This window comes from Tiliqua scincoides, chromosome 9, assembly GCF_035046505.1.
Source record: "Tiliqua scincoides isolate rTilSci1 chromosome 9, rTilSci1.hap2, whole genome shotgun sequence".
Lineage (NCBI taxonomy): Eukaryota > Metazoa > Chordata > Lepidosauria > Squamata > Scincidae > Tiliqua > Tiliqua scincoides.
This window is the reverse complement of record NC_089829.1, coordinates 27,356,403-27,369,943: the sequence shown is the minus strand read 5'-3', so window position 1 is coordinate 27,369,943 and position 13,541 is coordinate 27,356,403. Positions and strand designations below refer to the sequence as shown.

The following is a 13,541-nucleotide window of genomic DNA, read 5'->3' as shown; positions in this document are numbered from 1 at the left end:
AGAGGTTAATTGGTGAAATTATTAATACACGCACACACGGTCTATGTCTGGGATCACCACTGGAGGGAGCAGGGAATAAAATGTGAGGTGGTGAAGAGCTGGTGATTGAGGTTCCCACCTGCCACCTTGCATCTTGGGGGATGAGATGTGCCAGTGGACCATGGTTACACCAACAGGGATATCACAGCTGCAACTCATGCCAGCTGAAACTTTAGGAGGTGAGAGAGCCCAGGGAGAACACCTGGGTTTCTATGCCTGGTTACAAAGTACTAGGATGGTAGGATGCAAGACTGAGAATTCTTTTGCCTATTAGGGCTAAAAAAGGACTGGAAAGGCAGGCACTGGGCAGTAGTGTAACCAGAGGGGGAGCAAAATGGTAAGTACTGCAAGCACTGCAACACACCATGTAATCAGCCCCTTCCACCTGCTGTCAGAGCCATTCCTGGCAGAAATGGCAACGCATGGGAGATAGTGTTTGGTTCAGTGAGCACCTGTGCATTTCCATTGCTGCCCAGAATGGCTCTGATGGTGAATGGGAGGGGCTGCTTACACGGTGCATTGAGGGACCTTCAGTATTTACTCCCCTCTAGCTACGCTAGTTCTGCCCCCATTTTGCTACACTACTGCCACTGGGAGTGGAGGAGAATTGAGATAGACACAGAAACTTCTCCCATACAGAGCAACTAGGGCTGCAATCCTATACACACCTACTTGGGAGTAAGTCCCATTGACTACAATGGGACTTACTTCTGAGTAAACTTGCATAGAATTGGGCTGTAGCGTATCCGGAAAGGGTTGCAATAGGCAAAAGGAACAGTAATCAAAAGCAAAATGTCCTGCTCTCATTTTGACCTCTCACTTCCTCAGATTGGGTTGCTTTTATTGTAGCTATGTCTTCATCCATTCAGGTTTCCCCACCATTGTGATCTCAAGCCAGTTCTTTCACGTGCATAAAGTGGCATGTTGTTTCACTGTCATTTGTTATAAATCCTGTCTTGCTGAATGAGGTTTGGGCTACAACCAGATTGTTGTTGGTGAGATTGTGGCTGGAGATGAGTCCTGTTGCTTCTTGGTTTTGATCCTTCAAAGTTCACCTTGTTGTTTTGTTGTGTTCTTATTCTTCAGTGTTTTCTGATGCAGAGATAAACTTCTAGAAGTGTTAAAAACTAAGGCATCATAACACTATGGTACGGCCTCTAATGGGTTTTGGACCATGTTGTTAAAAATGTTGAGCATGTGTGCAGGGTTATATGGGGGAATACGTCCTTTGCATTACCTGTTTCCAAGCTGGCTGGGGCCTTAAAGATAACGAGCAGTGCTTTGAATTTGTCCTCACTAGTGGGGCTGGGCTGCAGATTGAACCTGTTGGATTCTTGCTGTGTCTTTATGGCTTTGCTGAGCTACTTACAGTATTGGGGCTGGACTTGGCATTAGGCTGAACGAGGCAGATTACTTTGGATAGCAGACTTCTTGGCACCATTAATGAACAGCAAATTGTTAATTATTTGTTTATTACCACAGTGGGGGCACCATTTGGATTTTCTACCCGAGGCATTGATATAACTTGGGCCATCTCTGTTGGGTAGCATGCCTCAAAGCCAACAGGAAGCTGTACTGGAGCTTTGAGGAGCTACATTGCCCAGCAGATATTCCATTCCTTTTTCAATATGCTGCACTTAAAAGAGCAAAATTAGAACAGTCTCTCCAACCACATGCATCTCCCAATTAAAATTGACCCTTGGGGATGTGACATCGAACAGAAACTAGAAAAAAATCTAATTAAACCTGTAAAAGAAAATATAGCACAAAGTTAAGAGCCAGAGTTACAGTTTTCTTTGCTAAGTTAAATTGTGCCTGTTTACTGACTATTTGAGCAGCTTCTCTGGCTGTCAAAAAAGGAGAATCATTTATTAGTTTTCTAATAACACCACAACAACAAAACCCAGATAAAATATTTAGAGTTCATTCAACACAAGCAAGAAGAAAGATGTCAAGAAAAAATACACCCCCCCCTCCTCATTTTTTCTTCTCTACAGCTTCATAAAATATGATTTAGGGTTATTAAGAATTATCCATGAAAAGTAACCTACACTATCTATTTTTCATAATAATGAAAATTAAAGTTAGGGGGTATTTCTTACACTTTATGTATATTACAACACAGTGTTGGAAGCCAGTATGGTGTAATAGATAGAGCATCAGATTAGGGGCGCAATTCTATGCTATGTTGGAACAGGCAAGCCAAGAAGCTTGCACTGTATCCAGCGCAGGATAGGGGCCAGAATCGGCTTAGCCAGAGGCAAGGGGAAACTTTTCCCCTTACCCCTGGGTAAGGAGCCCTGGCCCCTATGGATCTCCTCAGACCTCCAGAGGTGGCGCAAGTCCGAAGAGAGCAGAGCAGATTCAAGTCAGATGACAAGCTGCACCTGCTGAAATTCTCTCTCCTAACAATTGTTAAAGATCCAGTATCCCTAAAGTTGAAAGTTTGCTCACACCCGATCTAGATTGTTCAAGTGGACTTTTAAGCTTCTGCAACTTCTCTGGCAATCGGAGACAAATCATTGGGGCCACTGGGAAGGTTTGATTCCTTGGCACTTGACTGGACAGGCCCACCCTCTGATGCCACCACTGTGGGAACCTTTGACAGCATTAGAGTGGTACAGTGGCAGCAGCAATATCAGTTAGCTTGGGGAGTGTACTCTAGGAAAAAAAATATATCATTCCCAATCACTCCATTTGCTGCTACCTCCATCATTTAGGGGAGCAGAGCCATGGGGTCATGTGACACATTCCCTAACGCCATCAATAGTGTCTTATATTCTAGATCTGCCATTATGAGGACGATAAGCTCTTCTTATCAATTGATTTTGTTATTTTGAAATGCTTTGAGAATCTGTGCTGGCTGAAAAGCAGTATACAAATATTATAAATGAATTACAGCCCAAAAAGGTAAGGAAGTCTGTGGAACTCCTTGCCACAGGAAATGGTGATGGCATCCGACCTGGATGCCTTCCACAGGGAGTTGGACAGATTTCTGGAAGAAAAGTCCATCACAGGTTACAAGCCATGATGGGTATGTGCAACCTCCTGGTTTTAGAAGTCAGCTACCTCAGTAGGCTAGCTACAAGGGAGTGGCAACAGGATACAAGTCTCTTTGTTGTCTTGTGTGCTCCCTGAGGCATCTGGTGGGTCACTGTAAGGTGCAGGAAGCTGGACTGGATGGGCCTTTGGCCTTATCTCATACTTAAGTATGATTATCTCACTATTGTGGCTAAGGCTGTAGGGGAATGGCTTGGTATCATACATTAATGATTGAAGAAAGATTTGGATGGAATTTTGAATGGAACTGTACTACACCAGTCACATCTAGTTGATCAGTATGCTTGGATGGTGCAGAAAGGGTCCATTAGAAGGAGCCTCTGATTCTCGGAAATGGGGACCCATTTGAAAGTAACCAGATGCCTGGTTAAGAACATAAGAACAAGAACAGCCCCACTGGATCAGGCCATAGGCCCATCTAGTCCAGCTTCCTGTATCTCACAGCGGCCCACCAAATGCCCCAGGGAGCACACCAGATAACAAGAGACCTCATCCTGGTGCCCTCCCTTGCATCTGGCATTCTGACATAACCCATTTCTAAGATCAGGAGGTTGCGCATACACATCATGGCTTGTACTCCGTAATGGATTTTTCCTCCAGAAACTTGTCCAATCCCCTTTTAAAGGCATCTAGGGTAGACGCCAGCAGCACATCCTGTGGCAAGGAGTTCCACAGACCGACCACATACTGAGTAAAGAAATATTTTCTTTTGTCTGTCCTAACCCGCCCAACACTCAATTTTAGTGGATGTCCCCTGGTTCTGGTATTATGTGAGAGTGTAAAGAGCATCTCCCTATCCACTCTGTCCATCCCCTGCATAATTTTGTATGTCTCAATCATGTCCCCCCTCAGCCGTCTCTTTTCTAGGCTGAAGAGGCCCAAACACCGCAGCCTTTCCTCATAAGGAAGGTGCCCCAGCCCCGTAATCATCTTAGTCGCTCTCTTTTGCACTTTTTCCATTTCCACTATGTCTTTTTTGAGATGCGGCGACCAGAACTGGACACAATACTCCAGGTGTGGCCTTACCATAGATTTGTACAACGGTATTATAATACTAGCCGTTTTGTTCTCAATACCCTTCCTAATGATCCCAAGTATAGAAGTGGCCTTCTTCACTGCCGCTGCACATTGGGTCGACACTTTCATCGACCTGTCCACCACCACCCCAAGATCTCTCTCCTGATCTGTCACAGACAGCTCAGAACCCATCAGCCTATATCTAAAGTTTTGATTTTTTGCCCCAATGTGCATGACTTTACACTTACTGACATTGAAGCGCATCTGCCATTTTGCTGCCCATTCTGCCAGTCTGGAGAGATCCTTCTGGAGCTCCTCACAATCACTTCTGGTCTTTACCACTTGGAAAAGTTTGGTGTCATCTGCAAACTTAGCCACTTCATTGCTCAACCCTGTCTCCAGGTCATTTATGAAGAGGTTGAAAAGCACCGGTCCCAGGACAGATCCTTGGGGCACACCGCTTTTCACCTCTCTCCATTGTGAAAATTGCCCATTGACACCCACTCTCTGCTTCCTGGCCTCCAACCAGTTCTCAATCCATGAGAGGACCTGTCCTCTAATTCCCTGACTGTGGAGTTTTTTCAGTAGCCTTTGGTGAGGGACCGTGTCAAACGCCTTCTGAAAGTCCAGATATATAATGTCCACGGGTTCTCCCGCATCCACATGCCTGTTGACCTTTTCAAAGAATTCTATAAGGTTCGTGAGGCAAGACTTACCCTTACAGAAGCCATGCTGACTCTCCCTCAGCAAGGCCTGTTCATCTATGTGTTTTGAGATCCTATCTTTGATGAGGCATTCCACCATCTTACCCGGTATGGATGTTAGGCTGACCGGCCTATAGTTTCCCGGGTCCCCCCTCTTTCCCTTTTTAAAAATAGGCGTGACATTTGCTATCCTCCAATCTTCTGGCACCGTGGCCGTTTTGAGGGACAAGTTGCATACCTTAGTCAAGAGATCTGCAACTTCATTCTTCAATTCTTTAATAACTCTTGGGTGGATGCCATCAGGGCCCGGTGACTTATTGATCTTTAATTTATCAATGAGGTCTGAAACATCTTCTCTTTTAACCTCTATCTGACTTAACTCCTCAGTCAGGAGGGGCCGTTCGGGCAGCGGTATCTGCCCGAGGTCTTCTGCCGTGAAGACAGATGCAAAGAACTCATTTAATTTCTCTGCCATCTCTAAGTCTCCTTTTATCTCCCCTTTCCCTCCCTCACCATCCAGAGGGCCAACCGCTTCTCTGGCGGGTTTCCTGCTTCTAACATATTTGAAGAAGCTTTTATTTTTCCCCTTAATGTTGCTGGCCATGCGTTCCTCATAGTCTCGCTTGGCCTCCCGTATCACCTTCTTACATTTCTTTTGCCACAGTTTATGTTCCTTTTTATTCTCCTCATTAGGGCAAGACCTCCATTTACGGAAGGAAGCTTCCTTGCCCTTCACAGCCTCTCTAACTTGGCTGGTTAGCCATGCAGGCACCCTCCTGGATTTAGTGGAACCCTTCTTTCTTTGCGGTATACACCTCTGCTCTATTACTCACCTCTATTACTCACCTCTATTACTGTTGTTTTAAGCAGCCTCCATGCACTCTGGAGAGATTGGACTCTTTTTAACCTCCCTTTCAACCTCCTTCTAACCAGCCTCCTCATTTGGGGGAAGTCTGCCCGTCAGAAGTCAAGGGTTTTTGTTAGAGATTTGCCTGGTATTCTTTCCCCAACGTGCATGTCAAAACGAATCGCAGCATGATCACTGTTCCCCAATGGCTCAGTAACGTTTACATCTCTAACCATGTCGTGCATACCGCACAATATTAAAGGTTCTGAGGCTCTGGGATCATAGAAGGGTTTGAAGTTAGAAAAATAACTATTATTAAGCAGCAGCAGTTAGTTAGTTAGAAAAATACAGCAGAAGTTAGAAAAATAACTGTTATTAAGCAGCAGCACCTCTGCGTTTGCTAAGTTGTAACAATGTTTTTGAAAGCAGAATTGCTGTGGTTGTAAAGCTTGAAAATAAAAATAACTTCTGAGGATATTGTGCTTTTTTATTATTATTTACCCTTTCCACTCTCCACTTATCTATTTCTCTCTCAATCCTTTGAAAACACTCTCTGATTTACTCCAGTGATAAGATCAGGACAGCAGAGGGATCAGTGTCAAAATGAGCTTAGCTGGAAGGGACATGGGGGTACTCATTGAAAAATAGTGGTTGATGTGTTTTGTCCTGGTCAAAATTCAGTGGGAGTGGAAGGAACTGCTAAGCCAACTTACCCATTTGTTTTCACCTCCGTTGGGAGTTTTTCCGTCTTCCAACATCCATTTGTCTTGACTGACTGCTCTTGCAGAGAACATCAACACAGCCAGTTACGGATCCAGGAGCAGAGGTTTCCTAAGGCCAAACTTAGACATGACTTTTTCTTAGGTTGGGGACACCATTTCCTGCTGTATCCAAATATTGGAAACTGGTTTGTACAAGTTTCAGCTTCAAGCCATTCAATTGTTTAGCTTAGAGGTGCCTTACAGAGACATAGCTGAATGTTATGAAAAGGTGCCACAACAAGTTTCAGGCCAGTTTGCTCCCTTCCTTCTCTTCTTTTGTGAACAATTAGAAACTTTTATTGGTAGTTTGTAACAAACTGTAGCTTCCCACTTAATCTAAATCTGAAAAACTCCACTTCGTACAAGCCATGGTTAGCCCAATCCTATGCATGTCTACTCAGAAGTAAATACCATTATAGTCAATGGGGTTTACTCCCACCTGTTACAGGCTCCATGGACCACCCCCCCCCCTGTCATGCAGTCCGCTTATTGCCCTTAGAGGTAATTAACTGGCCATAAACCCATCCAGCCACTTAACACCTCTCAGGCATCTCCTGTTTCAGTTGCCAACTGCTCTATAACCATAAGAGCTTCCAAACCTGATAGGCAGGTCAGTTTAGCAAAACCCTTTGAACCATGCTCCAACCTGAGCCTCCCTGACTCAGCTTGAAACCAGGAGCAGGTGTCCGTTATTGGGGTCTCCAGTTCACATACCAGCCAACTCTGGATTAGCTCCTACAACCAAGTTCCTTTGTTCTATCAGTCCAATAATCCAGTCAGCTGTAATAAATAGGATTTATTGAAGAGAAAGTTAAAGAAATAGTTATACAGACAGGCACTGCATCAGTCATAGATTTCAGAATTCAGATGAGAACATTTCAGTACAATACAACACTCAGCAACAATAAAACAATAAAGAGCTAACTCCTAATTCTATCACTCACCAAAGTCTTACACTTTCAGAGTTCCAGTCCAACCCATCCTTGCTGCAGTCAAGACGGGTCCATCTTGGCAGAATGGTCAGAGCTCAGTCCCCCCTTGGCCAGAGATGAACTAAGAAAAAAAAAGGAAAGCTACTTCCTTCCACCTTTATAGGTCTCCTGACCCATCCATCCACCAATTAGAACTTGGATCCAGCCGAACATTCTAGGGGTGCCACAGGCCTTCTCCCTCATGGTGGGCCCCCCCCAACCTGAAAAATTCACAGTTGCACATTGTTGTTAATTAAGCGGCCTTGGAGCCAATTTAGCAGTTTGGTACCTTATCTGAGGACCCTGTGAAGCGGCCGCCTCAGACCTGGTATGTGCTAATGAGCACTCTAGATTGCAGCTGGGCTTTGTAGCTCAGGCCTAGCAACATGGCCAAAGGCAGAGACTTTCCTTGCTCTGATTTTACACGGTCAACCCAATGTTAACTTCTCCGTCACACCAGCCAAGTGTGGACAGAAATGCAGCCTAAGGACGCAATCCTAACCAACTTTCCAGCACTGGCTTAGCTGTGCCAGTGGGGCATGGGCTGCATCCTGCAGTTGGGGGGCAGTCATGGGGGCCTCATATCCTCAGTCTGCCTTGAAGCTCACTGGGTGACCTTGGGACTGACACCAGATATGTCATCCTAAGTACCTCACAGGATGGTTATGAGTCCAGTGGGGGGGGGGGGCTTCCAAGGAAGGGTAGAATATACCAAAATATACTTTATGAGGGCACAATCCTAACCAGGTCTACTCAGAAGTAAATCCTATTTTGTTCAATGGGGCTTACTCTAAAGAATGTGTGGTTAGGATTGCAGCCTGAGTTTCATAGACAGCAATGAAAGAAGAATCATGAGAAAGAGATGTGGGGGGGGGGGGGGAAAGCCTGTCTGTCCTCCTTGCTTGCTGGAACTGGAAATCTTTGGCATGAAACGGCAAACTGGATTTCCACTAAAATTGTGTGTACTGTATTTTTTTTTCCAGCTGCACACAGTTTAGGGTGAACAAGGGCGCTTCCTTCCTTTGAACCATGTAGCCATTACAAAAGCATCTTAATTAGAAGATGTCCATATTTCTGTCTGATTTCTGGGAGCACGTAGCTCCCTCTTGTGGCTAATTAAACATTAAACGAAGTATCAGACTTTTACAGCGCTCTCCTCTGTAATTGCCTGTGCTGTCATTGCAGGCATAAATGAGCAGCTGCCAAAGGCAGCCGCCTGGGCTTGGATAGACATAGCGGGGCCTTTAACTGTCATGATCTGCTCTAGAATCATGCTCTTTGTGCAGGCTTTGAGTTTGATTTTGTGAGGATGTGGGGGTGGAGTCTCTGTGTTTGCGAAATTAAGTGGGAGACTGGTCCACAGTGGAAAAAGCAAAAGCAAGAGAGCGAAAGGGGGTTTGTAGACAAGACTGGAGGCCTAGAAGAAGTAGAACTTTGTAGGGCAGTGAAGTCAATGCTCCTTGAATTTAGAAACTTTTTCCATCGTTGCTTTACCTTGCAAACAACTAGCGTAACTGTTGCATAGCAGGGCTTACATAGCAGGGCTTCCTTCAGCAGCTCAGCTGGTAGAGCTGAAGACTGTAGAATACTCAGGTCCTTGGCTCACTTCCAGGTTGGTGGGCAAGTTATTTGGGGAAGGGCCATTGCTCAGTGGTAAAGCACATGCTTTGCATGTATGAGATCTCTGCTATTGTTTTTGGTATCTCCACATGGGGCCTGCCTGAAGCCCTTGGACGCCACTGCCAGCCTGTGTTGACAATACTGAGCTAAATGGTCAAAAAAGCCTGACTCAGTATAAGGCAGCTTCATATGTTCCTTTTCCTATATAAAAAGAAATGTTGGCTATTAAAACCAACAGATTTCGGCTTTGTTTTTCATGGTCATTTTAAACTGTGCAACTAGATTTTATTATGGAGTGTTCCTTTAAGGCCTTATCTGCATGCCAAATTTGTATCTAACATTCAGGGTTCCCCCGTCCCCCCAAATCCTGGGAATTGCCATTTGGTGAGGTGCTGAGAACTCTATGTTGTTGGTCTCCAGCTTCCCATTCACCAGTTTTTAGTATTCCTTGGTGTAGAGACGAGGGACGACTGTTCAACTAGTTTAAAACACTGGAAACTACGTAGTTGGAAACACTGGAAGTTTGCATGTTGTTTCTAAGATTTACCGTCAGTTGGGTTGTCCTGGATCCTCAGTGCTGTGTTTTCCTTACCCAGGTCATAGATAATGAAAGACCAGAGGGCTCAAAGTTCCGAATTTCTGGAAGAGGAGTGGAACAGGATCCGAAAGGAGTATTCAAAATCATTGAGAACACTGGAGAGGTTTTTGTGACACGGACACTTGACAGAGAAGCCATTGCTACGTACCAAGTGAGTTGTAGAATTCATTTATATATGATGTTGTTTTTTTAAAAAAACAAAAAACTTTATATTTAACAAACTTTATTACACTGATGTCTAATGTAGGTTCCACTGTATGGAATCCTGACTTCAATGCATTGATAGTACATTGTGCCTTAAGAAACTGGTAGTGTGGAAAGTGCCCTATGTCTGAATATACTTTGTTATGCATGGTGACTCATCCAAGCCTTTGCTCACCTTCCTCCCCTTCCTTGGCAGAATTTTGGTGATGAGCCAGATTTTGGTGATATCTCAGACACTGGCAAGAGCAAGAAGCTTTAGTCCAGAACTTATAAAGCCAAGGCTGGAGGTCCAAAAGCTACCTGGTCAGGCCAGGCACAATAGACCTGAACAGGCCAGGAAACTCTCTAGTAAGGAATAAAGGGCACAATCTTAACCAACTTTCCAGCTCCAAGGTAAGGGCATTGCAACTCCAAGGTAAGGGAACAGATGTTGCCTTAACCTTGAGTAGGCCTCTGTGACTGCCCCCCAACTGCAGGATGCAGCACATGCCCCACTGGCACAGCTATACCAGTGCTAGTAAATTTATTAGGATTGTGCCCAAAGTTACATAATTTGCAGGAAGTAGCAGGGGAATACTATTAAAATGCAGAGGGGGCACAGTGATCGTCTTTCCCTGGTCTTAGATCACTATAGCATGCAGTGGCACTGGATTGGCTATCCTGGATCATGGGACTCCCAGAATCAGAAGGATTCTAATATTTGCATCCTACCTGGAGCTGGAGCACCCCCGCAAAAGCTGTGGAGGCATCATGCCACTCATCCCAGCCCCAAAGGAAGGGAGAGGATGGCCCACAGAAGCAAACCAGTGCCTTCTTGGCCCCCAACCCCAACTCCCAGCACCTTACCAATCAAGGAACAGGATCAAGTCCCAAACAAATAGCGATCAGGTGCTGAGTTGGGTACTGTGTCAGTACTGTGCCCACGTGCAAAGGAGGAAGAGGGTTGGGTGCTGGTGCCCTAATTACCCTCTGAGCCTGCCCAGCTCCAGCCCTCCTTCAGTCCCCTCACAGGGGAGGAGACTCTTGTGTTCCAGGCTGGGCCAGACAAACCCCAATCATGCTGCTTACATTGCTGATATTTGCATCCTACCTTGAGCCCCCTGCAATCCCCTTCCTTGTCCAACTGCCTTGTTGGCAGAGGAAGAAGGGAATTGGGGCCTTTTCTTCAGGGCTTCTAATTCCAGGTTTAGAATGAGAAGTTGGAAAAGTCTTTCTTGAAACTTTATGGGGAGAGGCCCTATACAGTGGTGGATCATATATTGCAGAACTGTTTAACCAAGGGTGGTCCAGTGTTATGTATGCTGGACCTGCTCCAGCATGCGCTAGATTACAGCCCAAATGTTTTCCTCTTAGAAGAACTGTATCTCCCTCTATTAAGCCTTGCAAATCACATTAAAAATATTGCAGCATGCTAGATGAGCCAGAAAGCAGATGCAAATGTATATTTTAATGGGCTGCAACTCTCTTTTCTCTGTGACCCATGGTATAATTCCGGTGCTCAGCAGGCCAGCTGAAGCCCTGTTGTGCAAACTGCAGTCAAGAAGTTCTGCAGAAGGAGAATGCTCAACTTGATTAGTCAGTCTTTGGAAAAACAATGAGCTGGAATGAATGAAGATGTATTGTGAAGTCAAGAAAGCAGCAGGGATCTTTCCCTCCCTTTGGTTTCTCTTGAAACATGAAAGTATTTGTGCCTCTTGAAAATCTTTTCAGCTTCTGGAATTTTTTGATGGTGTTTTTTTTTTCTTTCTGTTATTACTTCCTTGCCTTCATTCAGCATTTATGAATTATTTCAAAAGCACAAATGCTGATGAAAAATAAGAAGAGATGATTCTTGGTGGAAAGGTATAAATATTTTCTGAGCTGTCGATGGAGCTTAATGTAGTTCTGGGGCCCTGCAAGACTGGAAGTGATAAGTGGGTCATCCAGTTCAACTCAACAGAGCCAAGCAATGGGCTCAGATAATTCAAATGAGAACTGAACCGCAAAACTTTGTGAAGCTCAATTTTATTCTTGCTGGCAAAGGTGCGATTTGCTGCTTGTTTGGAGTAAGTAACATTTAACCCCTTTATGAGACTGAGCAGAAAATCCTACCACTGAATTTTGCTTAAAACAAACATTTTGGGCCTTTAGAAGTTTATGCAAATTCCCCATGCAATTCTGCAAAATATGTGTTTTCTGAAAAATGCATTTTATCAAACCCTTCCTTGTAAAAGGCTGAAGTCATTGGAAGACCATCTTATCTGGAACCAGGCTTCACCTCAACAGCTTCCAAGAGCCCAAAATTGCAAAAGCAAAAGGGGGAGGTATGAAGATGATTATTTGCTCATCCTTGGTAGGGATGTCAGCCAATTTTGCTGGGTGTGGGGTCATGGAAAAATTCAAGAATCTTGGAAAAGCCCTTCTACAAGTTTTCTTTGCAAATGAGAAATTGCTCAGATAATTTGCCAAGCCAACCTGAGTTGGTTCAGCAAAGTTCTCCACCCCTTCCCTGCATTACCTCCACTCTCTTCTTACTTCCAATGCAACAGCCCTTTAAAAAAGAAGAAAAGAGAAGCAATTCCATTGATAAGTGTGGCTTTGTGGCAACATGACACAAGCTTCCCAAGCTGTAAGAATTCCCCTTAATCTCTAAGGACTCAGAAAAATTCTCCAGTTCCTCTCTGCAACCAGCCCCCCCCCTCGCACCCTCTCTTTGCCTGTCTCAGTAATGACAGCAGCAGAGTCTAGGTGAGGAGAAGGTAGATGTGTTTCTCAATCCCCAATCCTGGCATGCTTCAGTAGGCCAGAAGGAGAGTGGCTACCACTGGAGAGGAAAGGGAGCCTTCTCTTTCCTTCTTCTTCGTCCCTTCTCTTTTGTCATGTTGCCACAAAGCCACACTTGTCAATGGAATTGCTTCTCTTTTCTTCTTTTTTAAAGGGCTGTTGCATTGGAAGTAAGAAGAGAGTGGAGGTAATGCAGGGAAGGGGTGGAGAACTTTGCTGAACCAACTCAGGTTGGCTTGGCAAATTATCTGAGCAATTTCTCATTTGCAAAGAAAGAGCTCAGGTAATTTTGGAAAGGAATTATGGGGAGCTCTAAGCAGCTCACTTGTCTCTGGTACTTCAGCAAGACTGTGGATCACAAATACACATGCATTTGTCTTTAGCCTGAATCTATCCACTGGCTCATCTCACCCAATATTGGCATTTTTCACAGTGGCTATCCAAGACCCTGGTCAACAGGTTTTCCAAGCTGCCTACCCAAGTTTACTTTACAGTTGGGGGTGCTGGGCATTGAACCTAGGATCTTATATATACAAAGTGTATGCTGTACAAATATAACCCTTCTCCTTGCACCAAACATTATTTTATTATACTGGTTTGTGGGGGCTACAATCAGTGTCGGTACAGTACAGTCTGCTTACAGCAGAGCTCACTGCAATCCTTTAACAAACAAATAGCACAGATTAACTAATGGCGTGATTCTCCACCTGGCCTAATATATTATGCGGACACTTGCAGACCTGGTCATTCATGAATTACTCAGCTAATCCCAGTAAACTGCTCACAATCCAAGTCAATAAACAGTAATAATAAATCCAGCACTGAGGATTGGAGGCTGTTAATACATCAGTTGCCCAACGTTCATGACAGATAATTTATGGCTAACAATCAGGTTCCAAAGTAATTTTATTTCTCAAAATTGAAAATGTGTTTTCATTTCACGGAGGATGCTTGGCT

At 44.5% G+C, this 13,541-nt stretch overlaps 1 protein-coding gene across 1 annotated transcript in view; it reads left to right on the top strand.

The window, feature by feature from the left end:
* CDH13 (cadherin 13) overlaps positions 1–13,541 on the top strand; it is a 532,075-nt gene that overhangs the window by 199,740 nt on the left and 318,794 nt on the right. Inside the window, 1 exon segment of the mRNA XM_066637955.1 lies at positions 9,616–9,768. Within this exon segment, the coding sequence (XP_066494052.1) occupies positions 9,616–9,768 (153 nt within the window).